Genomic DNA, 24,773 nt, shown 5'->3' on the forward strand with positions numbered 1-24,773 from the left:
ATTTTCGCCCCCAAATACATTTGGCAAGCATGAGTGATTGTTAAAAAACCTCTATGACTGTCTGACTGCTCGTGTTTGACTTTTTGTTTGGAGATGTCACAATATAAATTATGTCAGTTTGGGTGCCAGACATGAACCAGCTTGAACCTGAATGTCAGGTTCCCCTCTTCTCCTGAATCTTACCTTGGAGGGCCCGTTGGAGTACATCAGAATCATGTTCTCAGCGCCCTGTTTGACCTTGAGCTCGATGTCATTCTGTCTTTTCAGAGCAGCTAGGCGACTGCTGCTGGTGCACATTCTCGCCTCGCTGTTAGGGGTGTCTGGGGTCAAAGGGCATTCTGGGTAAAGACAGACAAAAAAAAGTACGTTATAACCTTATAGCACTTTGGAAACAGATACGTGACTCACAAATATACTGTGACAAACTCACTGTAAATAGTAACTCAGCTTGCATATGCTATTTTTGGCTGCTGGCCATTTTGAAGTTAGCTGAACAGTCCTGCAGCACTACCTTTGCCAACAAAAACACGCGGGGTAGCAACTTAAGCAGTCACATAATGCATCCAGAAAAGGTCTGCTGTTTATACTTTGATGAGGTTTGTTAACACAAGACTCCAATTGACTCTCTCAACACAAAAGTAACCACACAAGTCAACAGCAATAAGATCCAGACCAAGAGTCTGTCTTAAAGTAGAATTTCAGATAAATAAATGGTGCCAGAGGGAGACCATCAATTGGATTGGATGTGTCTTTTGTACAATTTACTTTGCTCTTTTATGCAGACCCAGAAAAAAGAGAGATTACATCAATATTCAGTCTGCTTTGTTAGGGTTAGGGTTAGGGTTACTCTGATATTCAGGAACTATACATTACAAAAGACAATCACTGCTTATTCAAATGAATTTCCTGTCATCTCATTGGCTCTCTCCTGAAGTTTGCTTAAACTTAAAACAGCAGAGGGAAACCCTGCGGCCATCTCTATCTGTGCCAATGGAAACAAAAAACATGTGTGAACTTGCAAACAACCACCATTACTACAGTGACATTACTGCATATGCAAATGTGGTGTAAACACTTATGACAAGGACATATCCACAACAATTTCAATTTCATTCATTCATTTTTTACATATCTTTTTGCCCAGACCCTAAAAGCAGCTGACAAAAGCGCATGTGCTACTTGGCCCATATCTATGTAGGCATTTGAGTTCCTCGTGCATTCATACAAACACCACTCAGACACATAAAGTGAAAATGAAAAGGTGTCTTCTATCCCCTGATCCGGACCACAGTTCAGGCCGATGAGCTCACTGTTTTGTAGTGTTTTTCTGGTCATGCCTGGACTCGAAAGGAGCAGAGAAAACCCCTCCCCAGGCTGATCCCTGCAGCAAAGAGGAAAACATTCTCACACACAGGTGGGGTGGGCAAAGAAAACCTGCCTGACTTCTCCTGACTCGCAAGTTCAGTTTCAACGCCTGTGTGTCATTAAGCAACTCCTCTGAGAAAGGACCCACAGAGTGCGTTAATGCTGCTCTTCCACTGCAGGTGCGGCTCCACTCGCTCCCACAATAGTGATCGTCTGGTATCAAAGTCCTGCCTGACCAATTGCAGCTGTCAATCGTGACGTTTATCCTGTTTTTCCATCAAATAACTCATTAAACTTATCAGAGAAATTAACACTTGAACAAATATTATCTTGATAAGAACTACCTAAAATGACAGAAATCATCTCTGGGAAAAATAAATTGGATAAGTGCTTGATTTTTTTAGTTTGCCTTATGTCCCATCTGCTAACATGGAGTAGACAAGGGCTTATGACTATACTGCAGCCAGCCACCAGGGCGATCCAGATGTTTTGGATTCATTTTCAGGGAGCTGTCACACCATCGATCTACAGTCTATGCAGTCAAGGCTCCAAGTAAGCTGAGCTGATACTAAAATCTTGGAGTTAAAGCACTGCAGATCGATCGACTGAATAAAAAAAATTCACATAGAATCTCCGTCGAGGTCCGTTCTCTCAACTTGATCCAATCATACTCAGCTACGGGAGTCGCCATCTTGTCAGACTTTGACTCCGCCCCATTTCCTCTTACCAAAAAAGGGCATGTATGTGACGTCGGGAGATACGTCCATCTGGCTGACTTATACCTCTGGGGTGAAGTGAGGGCCAGCGGCTAGCTGTGACTCAAGAGACCACGCCCCTAATTATTCATAAACTTTAACCACCAATAAAATAAAAACTAGCCTTTTACAAAAAAAATGCAACCCCCTCACACTGTGTAGATATGAACATACAGACTAGAATGTTTTTTTTGTACCAGGCCTTAAATAGGTAAATGATGCTGGGAAAACAGTCCGTTTAACATGGGGGTCAATGAGAAACTGCTCTATTAAGAAACCTGCCCCTTGTGGAAACTCAGAGAACTGCAGTTTGGCACTTCCTTATGGGATCAACCAGGAAGTCGCTGTGGTGGGGGCTTGTACAGAACACTGATTGGTCAGAGAGAGGCGTCAGTGGAAGGACATCCTGCACAAACAAGACATTTTATAGCCAAGCAACTGTCAATGGTGGCCGCAATTAATTTTATTCACTTAACCCATATTTAAAAATATTGCGTTGAGGATGTTGTCACTGCGGTTTGTTTGCGGCATCGCTATGACAATCAGCTGAGAAACACCTAAACTACACACTGAGGTGGTGCTATTGGCAGTGGAAAACGAAAAGAGCAAAGTGCAGAGCCGAGAGGTACCATGTAGTAGAAAGAGGTGCCACAGTCTATTATGTATACAACTAAAAGTATTTTAGCTAAATACTATTCTTTGATATTTCAAATCTAAAAGAAAGTCCCATGTCAAAAACAAGTCAGATAAATACTCCCAAACAAACAAAAAGATTTGCCTGAAGTTGTCTTGAGACAACTTTAAGCAACTGGCGTAGCTTAAAATAACAGTGGTGAGGAAAAACAGTTAGAAGGAAGACGTTGCCAAACACAGATAACAATAACCAGAGGCGGGTCTGCGAGTCATTTACTCACAGAGTAAAAACAGTTTCATCAAAACAGTGTCTAAAGATTCCTTTGAACACCTGCGGGATATGGGCAAAAAGGAAGCATGTGACGCCTTGAACTGAAAGTCTAAATGATTCATCTAATGACCCTTAATAGGCTGAGAGAGCATCACTGCTGAGGTTTTTGTGTAGGAGGGAAGGATGCTAGCCTTCCCAGGGCAACCCTCTTGTGTACACACACACACAGACAGAGAGAGAGAGAGAGCGAGAGACAGAGAGAGACAGAGACAGAGACAGAGAGAGAGAGAGAGAGAGAGAGAGAGAGAGAGAGAGAGAGAGAGAGAGAGAGAGAGAGAGAGAGACAGGGCTAGACAGGAAAACAAAGTGGGCACTTATAGATTCCCATCCAAACTACGTATGTGTAGAAAAGCCTGTGGAGCAAGGTGAGAATTTAACAGGGGCTCGGGGCAAAACTGACATCCACATTGCGCAATCAGAGTCTGTGTCACGGTGACAACATTAACATCACAGTAAGTCAGCGTCTTTAGAAAGCCGTTTGTGAAAGAGACAAAAAGGCCCGCTGAGAAACACACTTTCAAAAGCGCTGCCTTAGTCACCCAATCTACATTTGAGGCTTTCCTCTCTGCGTGCGTGCGTGCGTGCGTGCGTGCGTGCGTGCGTGCGTGCGTGCGTGCGTGCGTGCGTGCGTGCGTGTGTGTGTGTGTGGGGGGTTTGCTTAAGGTCACACAAAGCCAAGTATTCAAGGACCTTCTCAGCGAGGTTCAGCCCACGCTTGGCCAGTTGACAAGATACTGAGCTACTGAATAGCTGCAGGGCTGATGTCACTGCTGGACAGCTGTCAAGGGGAACCCTCCCTCAGATTAACCCCATCTGTGTCTGATGAGAAGGCAACGAGAAATATGCTAACAATGCTCTGTAAACAATTGCATCATGATCCGGAGAACTGGACCTAAAACTAGCGTGGGTGGAGGTTTGTCACTAGAGATGTGATGACGACTGGAAGGAAAACAGACTGGACTTGTATTCAGGGAGTGAACTGCTGATGTTGGGCAAGTGTCTTTATGAATGAGATCATGTGTGACAGAGGGAACTGACTGGTTACCCTGCATCACAGCAGCAGCAGCTCCTCAGGAAAAAACCCTAAAACTGGACGATTTGATCTCCAAGTGAATCTTTTAAGAACTCTATTATGGAGCTTTTCACCCATACGTGCAGGTGTTTCCTTACTGGCCCATGCATTGAGTTTTTTGTTTTCGCCGTGCCTGTTTATCTTGGTGTTTGTGTATGTTACTCGTGTGCTGCTGTATTTTCTGCTAGCTACCTGCATGATGCTCATGTGCTGGACTGCATGTCAATTATGTGCTGCTTGTTGTGACTGTATATAAGTACTGAGTATGTTGGAAATGTCTTTCTGTTTAACTTTTATTCTCAGCCCCTACCATGTTCCCTCAAGCCTTTTGCCAGGCCGCCTTTGTAAATAAAAATTTGTTCTAAATGATTCGCCTGGTTACGCCACCTGAGAGTTAGTCGGCCCATTTCTGGCGTCGGCTGAGCAACGGAGAATAACCAGAACACGTTCAACTTTCTCCTGGAACAAAAACATACTCTGCTCGCAGAGTGCAGAGCAACTCCGTTCCTACTAATTCAGGAAACAAGTGCTGTCTTTTGCAGGTTTGAGAGCTAAAACGCATTTCAACAAATCGTCTCATGACTGTAGGTCTGAGCTGAGCCACCCTCCGTCCGTCTCCATCATTTTTTTTGCGATAGCCAGCGACATTCCGCTGGTGTGGCATCCCTTAAAAAGAAAGCCTTCGTTCATCAGATTGGAGAGTCACTGAGTCAGGCTAAATTTGTTCCCACTTAAGATAACCATTTACCAAGATGACCTCCCTTCCCTCCCCCTCTGTGTCGTCTACTTCCTAATGTCAACTGAACCGGGGGGATGTGATGGCAACAGGCAGACAAATACCATTCCTTCTCTTCCTGAATTCACCCGGACACTCGCCACCAACAAATGCTGCATAAGGCAACGACTGTAACAAAACTACATTATGCTGTGGGTAACTCTTTACAAATTCCATTGTTGTCGACAAACGCACAGGAGCGGGCTTTCAACAGCTTCGGAGGGGAACAATCGACGGCTCATTGCAACTGTCGGTGGAATGTGGAGTGCAACAATGTCAGCCTCTGGAGAGTGAGTCACCTCCAAACGCTCAGTGCGCTCTGTGTGTTCATGTAGGTGTTGTTCTGACACAACACTGACAAAATTATCTACTCAGTGATACCCAGTATTTACAATAAACCGGCATCAGAGAATGACTGAGAGATGCTGCTGGGCGATCAATCAAATTTTATTTTCAGTTAAGGTTTTGGCTTCAAACGATGACGACGAGATAAAAAAAGATAATTGCACCGCATTTCAGTTCAATGATCGTCGTTTTGTCTAGTTTGAACTTTAGTTTACCAAGATGTTGAATAGATGTTTAGGAGATTTCAGTAAGTTGTGTCAATGCACAACAACATGAATTTATTTCTATGTATTATTTTTATGTTTATGTTTAATATTTATATATTTTCAGTAGGTTGATTAAGTGCACCAATGTAGCAACATGTTGACTTTATTTAACAAAATCAAATTTATTTTTTTATGATTTTTAATATTCTTTTAAATTATATAGTATATATTATTTATTATTTAAGTCATCTTATTTTTTTGTATTTCTTTTTTATTTGTTCTTCAGTCGAATTAAATTTGGTGTAAATCTCGGGTTATATAAAAAAAGTAATTATTTTAAAGTTCAATTTGTGCATTATGTTTCCGAAGTCAGTCAATATTATGTAAATCCTTGTGATTTTAATTATGAGCAAAAATATTCTAGATTATGATTTCTGCCATAATCGAGCAGCCCAAACATAAAAGGTAATGACAATAATTGAGAAAAGTTGCTGTTTTGTGACATTACACCTGGGGAAAACCCCAGATAAACTTAGTCATCACACAGAAATGTCTGCAGGAAAACCCTCCAAAGACAAATCACAGGCCCTCGGGCAGACGTTTCAGGTCTCTGAATGCTCGGACTAACAGACTTAAGAACAGTTTTTATCCATAACACCGCAAATACCTTTACCTATGATGGTACATGATGCTCAAGGTCTCTGCACTCTACTGTTTTTTGTTTTGTCTCCTTAAGCTGCTACGGTGTGTGTGTGTGTGTGTGTGTGTGTGTGTGTGTGTGTGTGTGTGTGTGTGTGTGTGTGTGTGTGTGTGTGTGTGTGTGTGTGTGCGCGTGTGTAAGCTTGTCGTTTTAAATGTGTCTTTTAAAGGTCTAGTCTATTCTATTTGATGCTTTTAATATTAAATTATTTCTGCACTTTTAAGGGATTGTACTGTATATTTCGTTGTACTGGTACAATGACAATAAAGACAATTCATTCATACAATTCATTCATTCACAACTGTCATTTAAATAAACTGTATCAGCCCACTCATTTCACATGAAAACATCAAAATAAAAATTAAAAATAAATAGAGAAAAGAAAGTAAAGTTCCAATTGATGTAAAAGCGCACAACAATGATATATATATATATATATATATATATATATTTATGGAGTATAGTCCAGCGTTAGCTAATGTCAACTGAATTTACTGCTTGATCAATGTTTAAATGCAACTGTATTGATTGTGTTGTTACCCAGCAGTTCTTCGGGATCTTTAACCACGATGTGGGCGTTGAGCTCTTGCAGCTCCTGGTGAAGCTCCTCTACCTTCTTGTTAGATTTTTTCAGCATGTTGTCAACGTACGCAAGGCTCTTCTTGTCTGTGGTGACCTGGGCAGAGGAGAGCGGAGGAGACTTTTAATCGTGAATGTCAGTTTACTAGTCATGGGGAGTATTACACAGATGGAAAAAGACTTTCCAGAACATATTCATTCAGTTTACCTTTCGCAGGTTCTCAGCGCCTTCTTTGATCTTCAGCTCCTTGCGGATTTCGCGGCGGATCTGCTCCTTGATCTCGTCCAGCTTCTGTTGAACCATCGTATCTGACAGGTCCAGGTTGTGGCCCAGACCCAATCGCTCCGCCACCAGCTGGCCCCTGGCATCCCCCTGAAGGAAGGGAGGAAAAAGAGGAGATGAGGGAGAGAGAGAGAGAGAGAGATGTGGAATGTCATTTAGAGGAGGTCAGCAAGGGAGGAGGAGAAGGAAGAAGTGGGATAACAGAGAGAGAGGAAGAGAGGACAGAGAGAGGTCAGTGACTCAATCAACAAATAGACGGGCAGCGCTTAACTAACAGCACTTATCAATATAAACAAAGCAGAGCCAACTTGCTGGTGTTTGTTGAAGCTTTTGCTCAAAGAAACAAATGCATTTATGTTCAAGAGGAAAGCCATAAAAACAGGAGAAGCTCGAGACACAGCTTCATCCCAGCAGTCACTGAGTTTCACATAATAGCCACCAAAATTGTGAACTAGAGACCATCTTGTGTTGGAATCAGAGGCCAGGGGCGTATTTTCGTTGGGTTTATGGCCCCTTCCCTACTCCTTAACCCCCTACTTCCGGTGCCCTTGCTCGGATCACATCCATTTTCAAACTCAGACTTCGTTTTGGTCACAACTACACACCTGAAACGTTTTGTGACTGTATCTTGCAAGGTTGGGATGCTTCCGCGATGAATACACCTGAATCACCTTGAAAAAATACTTAAAACTGCCTCTGAGGAAATATTTCCTACTTCAGTCTTAGTCTACGGGACCACAAGGTGAAAACAATACCAGCATACTTTCAAGTGATCTGATCTAGAGTCGTTCACTCGTTAAGAAGTAATCTGATAGGATTTCAGCTATCAGATTGGATCAAACCTTGTGAAATGGGAACCTGACTCCGCCAGATGGATCTTTGCTCTGCATATCCATCTGGGAACTCTCGTTTGGATATCTTTTGGGAAGGGGGCGAAAATACTGGTTGCTGATTAGATAAATCATCTGTCCATCACCAACATACAGGCCAAATCAACCATCAGATCAACAAAGCTGTGACGTACTAACAGCATCGAGGCAAAGCTCAGAAAGTAAACAACATGTCGTAAAGGATATTTGCCGTTTGTGTGTCGCAGATTTACAGATAAAGGCACAATTTCAGGTGCCCGGTTCATATTCCAACAGAAGGATCCAAGAGAAAAAAGCGTTAGCCTGCGGCTTGCTGATAGCTGCACTCATCCGTGGAAAACGCCATGTTGTTTACACTGAACAGTCGCTTCTTGTTTCGTCTCACATAAATCCACCCCAAAACCAACGCCAAATTTTGACTGATCTGCGAGTAAAATACAATGGACGGTCTCACAAGGCATTTGAAATGGGTCGTTCCCAAGATGAAGAAAAAAAGTTTCCGAAATCAGATAAGATCACGTAATACAGTTGTGGTTTTGTCCTGGATTAAACCTTAAGCATGTGTTGTTTGGGATACTGGGATAAAAATATACCAGCAGAAGAATTAATTTCAGGAACAAAATGAAATAAAACTTTTAAATTAGCCAAATAATACATTTGTTTCACATAGTATATACACACACATTTATTTATACTGTTTGTTACACTTGCTTTTAAACACCTAGTCCCTATTTTTGTCTGCGTTCCCTCTATGCGAAAAATCATTACGCACAGAAACCTTGCACACCGAGTAGGATGCATTTTATCATTTTATTTGCTGTGAAGATTCATAATGCAAGACAAAATGCTGTCACCCGGCTGTCGGCACCCTTTGCCCTTGCATTGCATTTGGCACTGCGGCAACAAAAAAGGGTTAATATTTCGTCACCCTCCTCGTCGTCATCATCCTCATCATCATATCCACCACTTCAATATTTCTATCTGACTTGTTGAAAGTAAGCTGTATAAGTCATCAATCAGTGAATGAATCAGTTCATCAGATGGTTTGGATGATTACGTTTGCATGTGCGGTGGATGTGAACGGTCACACGGCTTTAGATGGATGCAAAAAAAAACCCGAGAAAGTTCCTGAAAACTTTAATGACAAAGTTAGAGTCGGTGTGTAAACGTGACTGACACAAAGTGAGATCATACTTATTTTAAACAAGATCATTTCAGACAAAGGCTTTTACGGTAATAAAGTAGACATTAGGCTTTCAGTGGAGTGAAGAAGAGACGGACAATTTTCTAGGAGTCCTGTGATTCAGGAGTGAATTTCACTACTGATCCTGTGATCAGGAGTAAAAGTCAACGGGAGTGGGAACACATTTTTTTAATTTTTTTTTTTTTAATACGGCCATGATATAAATAAAGGGTGTTGTTGATCTAGGTCTCTCCCAGCTGGTCCTTCTTCCAATATATATATACCACTAGAAGAATGAATTTCAGGAACAAAATGAAATAAAACTTTTAAATTAGCATTTAAAGCAACGCACTTACAATAGGTCGCTGCAAGACACAAAACCTCATGAGATTTTCAAAACAAGAGCCCATAAGAGTAACCCAGCATTTAAAAAACCAGGATAAAAACTGAAAGAAAATGGACACAGCAGTGAAAAAAGACGATATCAAGGATGATGTTAGAAAGAATGCAAGTACAATCAAATATACTGTAGGTTAAATGTAGTGTACTGTTCTTTAATGCATCTTTTTTTTACAGGAGTGAAAATCCGCTCCTGTGTCACTCTCAATATTAAACAAAAAAATATTTAAATCTGAACTTTTATTTATCACTATGTTAATTACAATGTCAAAAGTAGTTTCTAACAACCCCCGTGCTGTTTTTCGTCAAATGGTTTTCTGGATTTGGTCACCTTGTAAAGTTTTTATCTGGATCAGGGTGATTCAATCCAATGTTGCTTGGAAAAAACAGCACAAAAGTAAAATGGATTAGCTGATCATGGATAGAAATCCGGATAATTCTGATCCAACTTTTTTTAACAACTCAGGTGATCGATACTCATTTCCAGTTTGCAACTTCTACAATATTTTCAAAATTAATGACGTTCTAATGACTTAAATTAAGTGACATTATCTTCTGGTCAAACATAGATTTAACCCTGACAGCCAAAATGATTATTCTCAGGTCGACCCGCTGTAGTGGTGCGTTTTGAACTTGATGCAACCTCTGTATGCAGTGTTTTCACTGCTGCTGTCAGTCACTATTTACTTGCATCCATAAAGCCTCCACCTTAACTAAAGAGGGATTAGCCGTCGCTTCCTGAATGGCTTTGGCTTTAAAGTTCATCATGAAAACAGATACTTTCCACTAGTTGATCACAGAACACGTCTGGGATTATCTGAAGATTGTGAACAATCAGTTTATTCTGTTTCATTACACAGCTCAACAAGCTCTGAAAATATCTTCTAACTTTAAATTTGTTTGTGGACGATTTAATCTTTTAATTGACATGGTTACAACTATGAAACCACAACATTTCAACCTATGAGTCATTGTAGCTCAAACAGGCCAAATAGCAAACCAAAATATAAAACCCTGCCCTCACTTTGGTGCTTATTACCATTGCTCAATTAGCTGTAAATACACATTGTTATTCAACATCTGTGACCTTTGATGCGTTAGAAAAATGATCAGTGTAAAGTGCACTCACACAAACTCCAGATAACAGAACCAACTCAACACGTACAATGTAAAGGTGAAACTGGAACTGGCTGCCCTCTGACAGCCTGTGAAACTGTGCCAGAGTTTACATGTGTGCAAAATTAACTTATTCCATTCCTAAAAATGAGGGTATAATGAGATTGAAAAACAGTAAATAACCTCTCCGTGACTACCACGAGATGTGCTTCTTGTTGCATTCGCCGTGACTTTACGATAAAAGAAAGCAGTCAAACAAAACGCTCTATAACATTAAGGCTTTATGCAATTAGCTTTGATTTTGTGGGCACAACTGCCTGGAGGAGAGGATGGAAGAAAAAGAGTCAGTGAGACAGAACCTCTAGGCTTTCACTAATCTTTCTGCTTTACCTGAACTTCATCGGTTTCAGCCAACTCCATCTCTAGATCAGTTGAACCGCCTCGTCTTCGCATTTTCTGCTGACCAGCGCTAACCATCGTTACATAAACTCCACTGAAGTTCTGTTAGGAGAAATTATATCCTCTGCCACAAAGGTTAGGCTACACGATAGCTGGCAGGGGCTCCGTCCAGCGCCACACTCATTCACCTCGCTGGCCTCGGATTTTCTGAACAGCTCCCTCATTCTCACACAGACCACTGACGACATCAACGGGGAAGATAAACCGTCTGAGCAGTGACGGCCAAATCCCTCTTAGCGTCTAACTCTGTGAGGTCAGAGCAGCCCAGAATGGGACCTAATCTCACTCCAGGGAGTGGACTGGGTCTAAAATTAACCCAAATGAAAAACACACAAACACTGGCTGTTCATTGTGGCCTCCCCCCTTTGGAAAGCAACTTGTGTGGTAAAGGAGGAGAAGCTGTGAAACGACACCCCCGAAGAGTGAAAGTGAAGTTTTAAAGCGCCTGGGAAAACTACGCTTTTTTAAAAAACACACAAGAGCTCATTAAAAATTAACTTTGCAAGGTTCTCTCTAGCTTTTTTGTTGTGGGGCTGTTTACCTGTGTACCTTTATAAAACGACACGCCGCAGTCTTTGTGAAAAGCACGGAGGCAGAATCGACGGATTGGTTACACCTCTAAAGTCGGCAGTGGGGATAGCCACAGAGCCGTTGTGAGAGGGAAAGGCGGACAGGTTGAACGACACACAGTAGAGATGTGCGAGTGGACCAACCGGCAGGTCAAAAAGTGAGAGAGCAGCGTTCAGAGTAGCCTACGTTATTAATAACCTACAGAAACATTGCGTGCAATAGTCAACTGTCTCTTCCCCTCTCTCTTTTCTCTCCTTCTTTCAATCAAACGTGTGCTACGATAACGCATAAACCTGACAGATTCTGGGTCCGATCTGGTCTTTGTGAATGACCAGAAAGCTGGCGTTGCGGCGCTGTTGTGGAAAGACACAAGCCGGTTTTATCTATGCTACGGTTTCACAGAAAATACAGGGGATTCCCTCAATGTTTTATTTTAGGAGGCTGGCTACCTCGCCTTATACAAAGACCAGATCCACCTGCTCTTCGGAAAGAGGGGCCATACTTCACACCGCAAAAGCCATCCGTGTCTGTGGCTATCATTTAGGCCGTCACCTACTAACTAAACTGATCATCATAAGACAAGTTGCGTCAGGATCTGGGTTATCGATTCATTCGAAACCATTGGTACCAACCATTGCTGTTTCCAAAATTGCACACTTCCCAGTTTGACGGTGGAAGTGCTTTCACCGGTTATACACTCAAAAACAGCCAAACTGTTGAGTGTGGATCGTTACTCAGCGCCCTCAATCGCTGTCATGTTGCCTTAATTCCAAATGGAAAATGGCGGAACAACAGCACAACGGAGCGGCAACAATTAGATTTACTTTATAAATGTAAAAAGAGGATCACAAGGACTTTTGGCGGTGTGCTGAGTCAGACGAGTTGTTTGAAAAGCTTCTGGAAAAATAAACAGAAGAAGAAATACAATCGTCATTTTCAGCACTTACTGGGGGAATTGATTGTACCGATCATGTGAGTACAGAGGGCACACAGTGAACAAATGTCAGTACACCCACTGCAGTGTGCGATTTGTGCATGTCATGTTAGCATGTTGGGAAATAGCGCTCAAAATTTTGTTGTGGGAAAACTGTCTTTGGATAAACCGTCTCTGCACTTCTGGTGAATCACTATTACTCACTGACTGTAGAGTCTACAGAGTTGAACTTTATTGTGTTGGCTGCTGTGGTGTGTTAATGTTAAATAAAACGTACATTAATGTAACTGCTTTGGGGTCAATTCCTAATGTGAACTTTGATACTTAATTATCCACCAGGTTAGAGGGTTCCTACAATTTACAACATTGGCTGAGAATATTTCATATCAGAGCAAAGTTGGTATTGTAACTTAAATATCCCTGATTGAATACATATTGGATCAAATTGGGTCAGAAATCAAAATTGGGATTCAAATCAGGAGGTTAGTTGTAATGGGCAGCTCTAATCTGGGTGCCTCAGCTTAACAGTTACCTGGGGGAAATGCTACTCTACCTCTGACTGTTCAAAATCACGCCTGGTACATTAAGCGGTTTCAATGTGCTCAAAACCCCCACTCTCCTCTATAGGTGCTCACTTCAGAGGAAACTATAGTTTGCATATTTCCTGGTCCTGAGGCTCCTTGATGACTCAGGTAAAATGGAGGTCACAACTCCTGGAGGTGGAAGAATAGTGTGAGAGAGGGGGCAGCTCTCTTCTTCAACTCACTGCCCTGCAAAACATGTTTGCACTGTTTCTGTGTTTGCCCAACGTGGTGCGAGGACAGCATGAGGACACCCTAAAGGGCCTATTTTACGGTGCAACAATGCAAGGAAACCCATGAAAGGCCGATCAGATAAGGTGGAAATAAATCAGCTGGTAGACCAGCAAGGGCCTGCGTTTTAATTTGGGATCAAACAAAGAAACTATATCCAAAGAATAAAGAACAGGAGCTCATTTGCGGGATTGCTTTAACCTCTTGTTTCTCTGTAACTAATACTTCCTAAAGTTGCTCTTTTACCTGTACGGTATTCTTGCTGCATATATGAATTGCCTTGTCAGGAGAATGACACCACACAGAGAACTCAAGACTTATTAGGTTCAAAGGCAAGCGAAGCTGGAATTGTAAGCAAATGTTTCCACTCGTAGCACAATGCCTACAGTTTGTGATGGATGAAGGGAACTTGTTCTTGACAGTGTGGCTCTGCTGGCTGCTCTGTGAAATGTTTAAGCTCAAGACAAATCAAAAGGCTGCACCTAAAACCTTTTAGCTACTTTTCAACTTTCAAAACATCAGAAATGAAAGAGGCACTTAATTTAATGGATCGATAAAAATATATGTATAAATATATAAATAAAACCTATAGCTCTAAACTGTATTAGAAATGATCACTGTTGATATTACTCTTACAAAAGGTAAGGCAACGGTTACCTACACATGCTGACCTTGCTGAAGGGCTCTTTTATTTTCACTTTGAGACATGAAAGGAAACGGTGAAGTAAAGCAAACATTAGGTCTGAGCCTCAAGTGTAAGCAGGTTAACTTGCTCTTTAAGCCCGAAAGCTCCAAGTCCAACAACAAGAGCTCCATTCAGACAATAGGACAATGGAAAAGTTGAGGCCACTATCCAGGCTCATGATTAAAAAGCCAAGCCCCTGCCATTTCTGCACGAGGCCCATCTCAACCTACAACCTGACACCCAGCCGTCTCAACTGTTGCTGGCTGCAGAGTACTGGCCTGGTACTCTGCTGCAACCAGAAATAGCAACACAAGCTAATAAACGCATATCCTACAAATGCAGCCTTCACATGAGCCTTAGACATATCCCATGTCAGGTCAAACTGTAGGTAACGTCTTGCACTTGAGGTCAACGCGACGCTGCAATGTCACACAGGAGAACGAGCGATATTCTGCACTGACGCACCTGTCGCTCCACTGAGCAGATCTGGTTCCACTCCATATAAACTACCATGGTGATTTATTCATGCTTGGTCATCCTCAGCTTAACATAGATATTTAAATAGAGAAAGCATGACTTTAAGATGGTATTCTTTAAAGTCCTAATATGCACAACTGTACTATGATCTCATCTAAACAGTCTAAACACTGAGCGGGCTGCAAAAGACGGGTCAGTTTAACTTCACATTAATGCATCCAGTCCAAATGTATGAGTGTTAAATACACACACATTTAGTTTTAAACCTAAAGAAAATCCCATCAAGCACGGCAAATCAGTTCATACTGCAGTATTAATTCTAACGGCTGAAATATTAGTCTATTCAGTGAAAAGTATATTTGCATTTATAGCTGTACTTTAAAATACACTGATAAAAAAATAAACCCTTTCTGCAGCTAAAAGTGTGTTATTGTTGTTTATTTAAGTAGTAGCCAGGCATCAGGTATTGCCATTTTATTCCTCTTATATTCAGAGTTATTAAAGGTACTGTACAGTTTTGTCTTAATAATGAAAATGTGACCCAAAAGACCCAGAGATGTACTTAAGTGCTCTCCCCCCCTTAATTTAGGTTAATCTGGTTCTTTTGTCAGTTGGATCAATTTGCACGTTTGTGATGTGGCCAAACTTTTCACCCCACAGTCAAACTACTGAATAGTCTCTAAAACAGACACCTGTGCACATGCACTAATGCAACAAATACTAAAAAAAAAAAATACAAAAAATATATTAATTATGAGGTGCGTGTTTTGCTGTGCCTATTTATTGTGTTATATGTTTTTTAAAAAGCCCAAAATTGGTTGCCAGTGGTAACATGGCAACTGTTCCTGTCTGTATTTTTAAAGGCTGGTTATATCCCCTACCCTTGCTTAACGATTGGCTTCATTATAAACCTTTTTATTAAAACAAATACATCCATGCATGCACCAAAAAGTTCCCGTCAGAGGGACTTTAACGCCGTCACGTTTCGCGCCCCAGGCTCTGAAGTCTGAGGAAGAGCCGACTCACGGCATTAAAATCTTTCTAACGACGTGCAGATCTATTTGTTTCAGGGATATTTGTGTGTCTTTATTGTTTCTTAGTCATAAACTTTACCAATACTGGGATGAAATCCCACATAAAAGGACATCTATATCCATATATGTCCTCACACTCGACAGGTGGTCTCGCCTACAGCTGTGTTCAGACGCTGGTTGATATGGGCTGCTGTGACTGTGTGGATTTAGTTTTATAAACCCACATTAGAAAATATTGTTCATCAGGCGTGTTGCCAATAAAGCTTTTGAGCAAACACCTGTGCTGAGTGACTAAAATAAAAGTTAACATTAAAGTGTAATGAGCAATTTTCTAAACTGTTTCAGTAAAGGCAATAACAGCAGGTCGTCATCACCACCTGTTGCCCCCAGAAACTAATACTTTTCAGAAGAGTTAGCTTTTTGTTATCTGCTGTCATCAGTCACTCCCTGTACACATGAATAACAGTGTGAGTAATCGCCCTGGTCTTAGCTCTGGACATGAACACAGTTTTTGGAGGATATTGCTAAAGCCGATGCTTGACCGCACTTCAAACGTGATTAGATAAAGTTGTGGATGAGTTGTAGGTCTTCAGACTTCTTTCAGGCCTGACGTCACTCAAGTGAAACCACATTAATCAGTGAGTCATGACTGTTCATAGAGAATAATGAGATGTGACTGTGATGCTTACACGCGCCAACTCCCCTTTTAAAAACAGGAAAAATGTGCATTTGCATGTTAAAATACACTTTTTTGTGCTTCTTTTTGATTTAAGTTCGCCAGGTCGGTAACGTGGTTCTGAAAAAACTTTACGTTAAGCAAACACGGGGTATGTGCAGGTTTTAGCAAGTCATATTTAAGACTTTTAACGCCTTTTTAATGCCACCTTGAATGAAATTTAAGAACGAAAACACTATCAATACAGGCGATGGTTTGGGGATCGCTCTGTATTACAACGTTTTTTTGCACAGAGTGCATGTGGCCTTGTCTCGGTTGGCAACAGACGTGAGCCAACTTCGAAAACGTACGTCGTCAAGCCAACTCTCAATAAATTCGCACTTTCCCATAGTCAAGTATGCAGATTACTATTTAAATCAGCAGCTAGTAAGAAAGTATCCTCTCTACATCTTCTCAAAAAGTCCCGCAAGACAGAGAAAAAAATATAACATTAAATATTCCTGCCCTGACAAATTTAGGTCCTTTGAGTAATGTTTTAAGACCAGTATATGACATTTTAAGCCCTTTATTTTAGATACATGATTTTTTTTTTTTTAAGGATGCGCGGACACCCTGAACCTGGATAATGAACACTTTCCCTTTGCAAAAGATGGAACAATTTTAACCGTATTCATCAGGGGTGTAATAAATCATAAATAAGTCAGAGTTTGGTCTTTACCTACTCTGTAAAGTGTCTGTAGATACATGCCATGATTCGACAGTGTAAATAAAACTGAATTTAATTAATAAGTACTCAGAGCTTTTACTTGTCACACTGTAGAAACACTGTGATAAGTAAAAGTCCTGCATTTAAAATGTTACTCAGGTAAAAGTACAAAGGTATCAGCATCTAAATGAACTTAAAATACAAAAAGTAAAAGTACTCATTATGTAGAATTGCCCATTTAAGAATATTAGTATATCAGATTACAATTATTGAGAGATTAATGTAAATATCACTTTAATGTTCCAGATGATAAAGGTGGGGCTACCTTTATTTACTTTATATTCTGCTGTGGGGCTTAATCTATAACAATATTAGTTATTTAATTTGTTGATGCTATTTTGTATTAATAATCTTCATCTGTAAAGTCACTAAAGTTGCCAAATAAATGTAGTAAAGTGCAATATTCCCTCTGAAATGTAGTGGGGTAGAAGTATAAAGCAGCATAAAATGGAAATACTCAAGTAAATAACAAAAACCTCAGAATTGTAGTAAAGTAACTGAACTTAGTAACTTCACACACTGCTGTTTATATAACGGATAACATATTAAAACTGAAAGATATGGTGTTACCGGTTAATGAACACACGGAGGGCACTGTTTATTTTTAAAACAGTAAAACTTCCGTTGTTACCGTTAGTTAAACAGAAACTACAGCTACAAAAAACGTTTACACAAACATTCATTAACACAGCAGCCTCCAAATATAATAAACAGGTTAAAACTTTGGGATATTTCAGGATAAGTTACTTTGGAAAACTGTTTCCCAGGCCTCAATCCATGGATAATTCCCACACAACCCTTTAGGGATTCAGCAAAAGACCTTTAATTTAAAGTACAACACAAAAACCGACTCAAAACGACCCAACTTTAGTGAAATTAAACAGTTTCCTAACTTGTTTTTGGAGGAAGTTTGCGCACTTTTCTCAACAGTTGACAACTTTTCCTACCTGCACGGAGTCGGCGGCCATCTTGGTTTTCGCCTTTGAATCAGATCCTACGGGGAGAGAGGAGGAGGAGGAGGAGGAGGAGGGACTCCGTCACCGAGCCTTGTTTTAAAACTTTCCCTCAAAAAGACCTCGTAATTCGGATCAAAATCCTCGGTCATCTCGGGTACACGGGGCTTCCCATGTCGTCTTCACACATCACTGACGCGGTCCCGGACGGTTGACCTGTGTTCATAGATGAGGAGAAATAAAAAAATATATATAAAAAAAAAAAACCTAAAGCACAAATCTGTCCCAGTGCAGTTGGAGAGAAAGAGGCGGTGGTTTAGAGCTGAAGCGTCCGCCCAGAGGAGCTGTTAGCGCCGCCGCCGCTGCTGCTGCTGATGGGCTGCTCCTCTCTCAGCCCGGACAGTTAACACACACACACACACACGCACACTCACTCTCACACACACACACACACACACACACACACACACACACACACACACACACACACACACACACACACACACACACACACACACGTGATCCATAACTTCATATAGGCTGGCCTTATATTCTAATTATGGAGGACTAAACATGACCTAAGTCTCAATAAATAAATAAATAAAGACACGTTAATAAATGCAGAAATAAATTATGAAAAAAATGCATAACTAAACACATGCGTAGATAAATAAATGAATAAATAACAGATGAAATTAATAAATAAATAAATAAAGACACATTAATAAATGCAGAAATAAATGACGAAATAAATGCATAACTAAATACATGCATTGATACATGTATTAATAAATACATATATAAATAACTGCTGAAATAGATAAGTAAATAAATGCATTAATACATATATTAATCAATAAAGTAATAAATACATGCATAAATAAATCAATACATGAATGAATAAATAAATGCATGGATACATGCTGAATTAAATAAATGAATGCATGAATTAACATACAAATATATACATGAAGTAATAAATGCATGCATAAGTAAATCAATAAATGAATATAAATACATAAAGTAATAAATAACTGCATTAATAAATGAATAACTGAATAAAGGCATGAATAAATGTATGAATAAATGACTGCTAAAATATTTAAATAATTAAATAAAGTAATAAATACATATATAAATACATCAATAAATTAATAAATAACTGCTGAAATAAATAAATGAATGCATGAATTAACATACAAATATATACATGAAGTAATAAATGCATGCATAAGTAAATCAATAAATGAATATAAATACATAGAGTAATAAATAAGTGCATGAATAAATCAGTAAATGAAATAATTAATTCTTAAATAAAGTAATAAATACATTTAAAAAATAATAAATAAATTAATAAATAAATTATTGCTAAAATAAATGTATAAACAAATCTAAGAATAAATAAATGATTCACATTTATTTATACATTTTTGTTCCCCTACATATTTATTTCTATATTTCTGTATCCGTATGTCATAGAGGTAGGAGGTCCCATTTATTTCAGCATTTAATTATTTATTCATTTATTTATTCTGTTATTTATTTATACATTTATTCATGTATTTATCTATGTATTTATTTATTTATTTCAGCATTTATTTATTCTGTTATGTATTAATTTATTGCCAAAACACAAATAATATGTGATACATAGATTTATTTGTGCACAGAAAGATAAATAGACATAAGATATGGAATATAAATATAAATTAATTTACATTTGTAGTTATTTATCTTCTTATAGTAAAGCCACTGTAATGTTGTTTGCATGACTGGATGTGTGGTCATATCAAGATCGGTGCATCTCTAATATTTATAAATATTTGTATTATTATTTTTAATGCTGTGTAGGCGTGTAATTACAGTAGGTCAAAGTGGATATGACTTTAACTGCTAACTGTTGGAGAGTTTATTGTATAAGAATGCATTAAATATGTTCTTTAAAAATTGCAAAATAACAACTAATTGCTGTCAGGTAATTGTAACGGGGTAACGAGTATTTCTCTCTGAAATGTTGTGAAGTAGTAGTAAAAAATTGTACTGGAGTACTTAAACGCAGTTACTGCACTTAACGAAGACAGTCACCTATTTAATATTGCTCATCAAACTATAATTCAAATTGAGAGTCATCGTGCGGATGCCGTGCAAACAAGAGGTGCCGTATTAAATACTGTAAGAGTTTACTTTTGAGTTGTCAAGCCAGATAGATGAGGAAGAGTTGCTGTGAAGAAACCACAGAACAAACACTGAACTCTTCTCCACCAGGGCCGGTGCAGGACTTGTCACACCTCAGTGAGAAGACTTACAGCTGCATTACATAACCTTCAGGGACACAGTCATCACAAGCCATATGTCTCAGAGACTGGGCACTGTGTTTATGTCTCAAATATTTATTGGTGTGGACAACGACGCAGGATCCTCACTCATAAACTGAGCTTTGTCCACATAATGAAAGTGGTAGAGGCCTTGTTGGGTAGACTTATGAGTGATGTGCTTTTGTTAAAGTTCGTCCTCTCCAGAGGCCGACTGAGGACAGGTGCTTCAGACAGGACGTGATGGTTTTGTCTTTCATGCGTGGATCAATATGCACTTAATTGGTGCAGTGTTTGAATATGAAAATGCTGTTTCTGTAGCATCGTATTAATTAATAGCTGTCTTAATCGAAAAAGATACATGTGTGTTGTTCTGCAGCTCTTACTCCAGCTCTGCTTTTACCGTTGAATGAACACTACTGCTCCGTGGGCGTGTTATTATTACCCACAATAAAAATGATGATTCAATGCTCTGATTAATGGGATGATGGCTAAGTTTTATTGAGCACGCAGGTATTAGGGATTGTTCCACAAGGTTGTAAAAAGTCATTGAACATGTAGTTGTTGTGTCCAGGGGCCTTCCTTCCCTCCTTGTTTTTGGAAGCTCTAGGTTATTTTACAAAATAATAACGGCCAGAAATGTTTTAAGCCATATAAAAATACTCGACTGATACGAAAAAAAAAGTGTCTTTTCCGTCTGCCTCATTAAACACTTCAGAATTGATCACCTCCTGTGACTCAAAGCTAGTTGTGATATCACAAAATCAGGCTCCCAAGTACACATATTACCCTGTGTTAATGTCATTAAGTGTGCACATACAACATTCTGCACAGTGAAGCTCAAACGTGAGGTTACAAAAGGTTTTCTTGAGTGGAGGGCCACTTATGTGCAGATGAGTTGCATTTGACTAAATCCTGACATCCCCACAGACACTGAAATCATCTTAGTGCTTGTTTTTTTGTTTACTGGAGACCGCCTCTATGTTTATCTGGGTCACAGGTTCAAAACCAGGAAGCTGTAACTGGAAAATGATCTGAGATTAATGCAGATGAGTCCAATAGCTGATTACTGTCCAGGGATTACCTGAGAGCCGAGGTGAGTAACACTGAGAGGCAGCACTGGCTCATATAAACTTTCTCGGGCCTCTGATGACTCCTCTTCTCTTCACGGTACCATGTTCTTATTTCAGTGCTCTCAATTTATTTATTGTTTTCAGCAGCAAGATAACGACTTCCACAACAAGAGGAAATACTGGATATACAAATTCAGGTTTACAAGACAACTTTCTGTCCTTTTTAAGATGTTAATGAAGCATAATTTAGTTGTGTGGTGTCGACATATTTAACTAACTTTAATCACCATATCAATACTGGAAAAAAAACTCTTGATGAAAAGGATGTGAAAATGATTACACACACACACACACACACACACACACACACACACACACACACACACACACACACACACACACACACACACACACACACACACACACACACACACACACACACACACACACACACACACACACACACACACACACACACACACACACACACACACACACACACACACACACACAGCCGAGGCAGCAGCAGCAGCTCTTTATCTCCCTCTGCAGGACACCGCCCCCTGAAATAATCCAGTTTTAATTTTCACAGCAGCAGCTTCATCCATCTTTACCAGCTTTCTTGTACCTGATGATTATTAGATTAAAACACACACACACACACACACACATACACATACACACACGCTTCTCTAGTAGGTTCTAAAAATGTTCTGTATATTCCAATCAACAGATGAAAACAGCTGATGATGTTTTTATGTTTCATCTGACAAAAGCTGCAGCACAGGGAGAGCTGGGTGCAGAGAAGGCACAGAAAAACTACAGTATTTCCTCAGATAAAAATGATACCGATTCAGTATTATTAGATTCAGTATTTAAATACTTTAGATGCTGTAATGTGGCAGAACCAGTAGAAAAAAATCTCTTCCAGGTGAATTAATTGAGGGGGCGTCATTAAGACACTTTTCCAATTGTTAGTTAGCAATTTATGAAAGGCAGACAAGAACTTTGATCGGCCAATAAAAGCGCAATAAACCCAACCTTAAAAAAAACCAAAATGACACTACACAAGAGAAGAATTAGCAAAGTTATTACCAGCCTCTTTTACAGGAAGAACTGTGAAGAAAACAGCAGAGATATAGGGAATGGTTCAACATTCGTGTGAAAATATGAGTTAACTCAGAAGAACTCAAGTCCATGAAATGTAATGCAGCCATGTTAACTAAGCATAAACACTGAAGGCTCGTGAATTCACACTTTATATGTTGTTAGTTTGATTCGTACAAAAACTGATGTGAAAAAACAGGTCTATATGCTAACCTGCTCTCCACTGTAGCCTTAAATCTTTAGTCTCATCTCCACAGAGACGTCTGGTTCATCACAGCTCAGATCATTAAACATAAGAAAGGTTATTTTTGCGTTTACATTGTCAAAAGTTGCAGATGGTACCAATAGAACCATTCCATAATCAAGTTTACCGCAACAGTGGTGACAGCACACTGATCAGACATTAAAAGGTAGAAACAGTGCAGTCCGTGGATCTGTGCAGATGTTCCTCGTGTCTCAGTGCACGACTCTTACCATCTGATAATAACCCCGCCTACATTTGTGAGCTCCGTGTGTGGCTGAAACACAAAATAGATTGTTTTTAGGTTCATGTCTGTATGTGTTTTGTACGGTTCGAAACTGAATGTGTCAGATGGAAATGCAGCTTATGGGACTGATATTATGAAGTGTTATCGATCTCCTGATTTAACAGTTTAGTAGACACCCATGTTTAACTGGTTCTACAATGAGAAGATGCAGACCTGATAAAGACTTTAACAGGATAAATGGATTAATTTTATATCGTAGCAAATCTGTCTGAACGAATCAGACTGAAAAAGTAGTAAATATTTACAGCAGCAGCATCTTCACCTTCACAACTACATCACGTTTTCTTTCATTAGGAGGAAAAAGCCTTTTGGGCAAAGCTGCGCATTTACATCCAGCGAAAACACATCAAGCACTTGTTCCAGTAAATAGTCCATGGTCACAGGATTTTTATTTCATAAAAACCTCAAAAGTTCTCATTCAAGTCCAATAATACAGCACAGTAGTCAGTTTTTTACACTTAAAATCTCTTTAAGTTAGTAGTGGTGAGGCATGGGGATGTCGTGTCACCATGGAAAATGTCACCGTCTTTACATACAAAAGACAACCATAGTAAAGAGTTAAAATACAACCAAACACAACCAAACAGTACAGAGCTGATGAAAATGTTTTGTTCTGGATCAGGGAACAGCGAAGCCATGAGTCGAGGACCGTTGAGCAGCTGTTGGGCAGGCCGTCTCCAGACAGGTGCCTCTGCGCAGACGACCTTTGACATGGAAGTGAAAGGGGGTGGAGGCCCAGGGGCTGCTGGGAACACGACCTGCGACACAAGCTCCTCGTCAGGTTGGCTTACACAGACGCGTTTAACTGAGCTGTCACCAGAGACGGGTCTGTCTGCAGCACACATTCTCAACCACACCTACAAAGCCGCCAACATGTCAACTGTAGTCTATTAGTCTCACTTTCTCTTCTTCGTCTCAGACTTAACATCTGAGCCTTTAGTGTCCCCTCCAGACTCTTCTACGGACATGTGCCTCTTTAGTTTTTGGGGTAGATTTTCTCATAGAAGAAGTTTTGTGCCAGCAGATAGAGCTCTCCGTCCTTCTCTCTGACAGCATGTGCCCGGACGAACTGGAACTGCTCCAGCGCAAATTCGTAGAACTCGTTCTCCATCTTCCAGATGGCCGACTGCTGCAGCTTGGCAATCGACTCCTTCGTGGGCGGCTTCTTCTCGCTGGTCTTCCTCAGGTGGGATTTCTTCCCTGTGATGAAAGGAGAGGAGGATTGAAGGGGTCTGGGTAGCTCAGTGATTGAGGATTACATGTATTCTATTAGTTTTAATGTTAAAGTAGTCAGATTTGAATCAAGCTCTGTGCAGTTGAACGGAGGGAAACACAGTTAAAAGTAAAATATCTATTTAATGCAATGGTATTTTTTTGAAGGGTGCTTATTGGTTCAAATCAATAAGACTCTCATATCTATTTGGTAAATTAAGCTGCACCCAGGAGACGATAATCTTAGTTTAGTATGAAAATTTGAAAAGAACATTTGTTGAACATTTTGTACATTAAGTGTAAAAAAAAATAAAAATCTAGTTGTTGTTTAACAAGGGGTTACTTGCTAGACTAACGTAGACACCAGGATGTTACGGCAACCAGTCAAGAAATAGTCCCACACTTCCAAAAAAATATACATATTTTTCTTTAGAAATCCACAAGATGCATGTGAAAAGGATTTGGGAGTAGACATTACTGAGGTCCAGTGGAGGGCAAACTGGTCCACTCATCCTCTATTTGTGCCAGGCACGGCCTATAA

At 39.9% G+C, this 24,773-nt stretch overlaps 2 protein-coding genes across 2 annotated transcripts in view; both read right to left on the reverse strand.

Annotated features, from left to right (window-relative positions):
* Positions 1 to 18,326, reverse strand: part of pkn2a (protein kinase N2a) — a 33,876-nt gene extending 15,550 nt beyond the window's left edge. The window contains exons 1-4 of the mRNA XM_083928997.1: positions 17,972 to 18,326; positions 6,970 to 7,134; positions 6,723 to 6,858; positions 184 to 338 (exon numbers count right to left, since the gene is read on the reverse strand). Of these exons, the coding sequence (XP_083785123.1) occupies positions 184 to 338; positions 6,723 to 6,858; positions 6,970 to 7,134; positions 17,972 to 17,992 (477 nt within the window). The 5' untranslated portion in view covers positions 17,993 to 18,326. The remainder of the gene's footprint in view (positions 1 to 183; positions 339 to 6,722; positions 6,859 to 6,969; positions 7,135 to 17,971) is intronic.
* Positions 18,327 to 23,392: 5,066 nt separating this feature from the next.
* The window catches only part of hs2st1a (heparan sulfate 2-O-sulfotransferase 1a), a 30,951-nt gene continuing 29,570 nt past the window's right edge, over positions 23,393 to 24,773 (reverse strand). The window contains exon 8 of the mRNA XM_083928462.1: positions 23,393 to 24,220. Within this exon, the coding sequence (XP_083784588.1) occupies positions 23,997 to 24,220 (224 nt within the window). The 3' untranslated portion in view covers positions 23,393 to 23,996. The remainder of the gene's footprint in view (positions 24,221 to 24,773) is intronic.

The sequence above is a fragment of the Echiichthys vipera genome (genome assembly GCF_963691815.1).
Source record: "Echiichthys vipera genome assembly, chromosome: 15".
In the NCBI taxonomy this organism is placed as follows: domain Eukaryota; kingdom Metazoa; phylum Chordata; class Actinopteri; order Perciformes; family Trachinidae; genus Echiichthys; species Echiichthys vipera.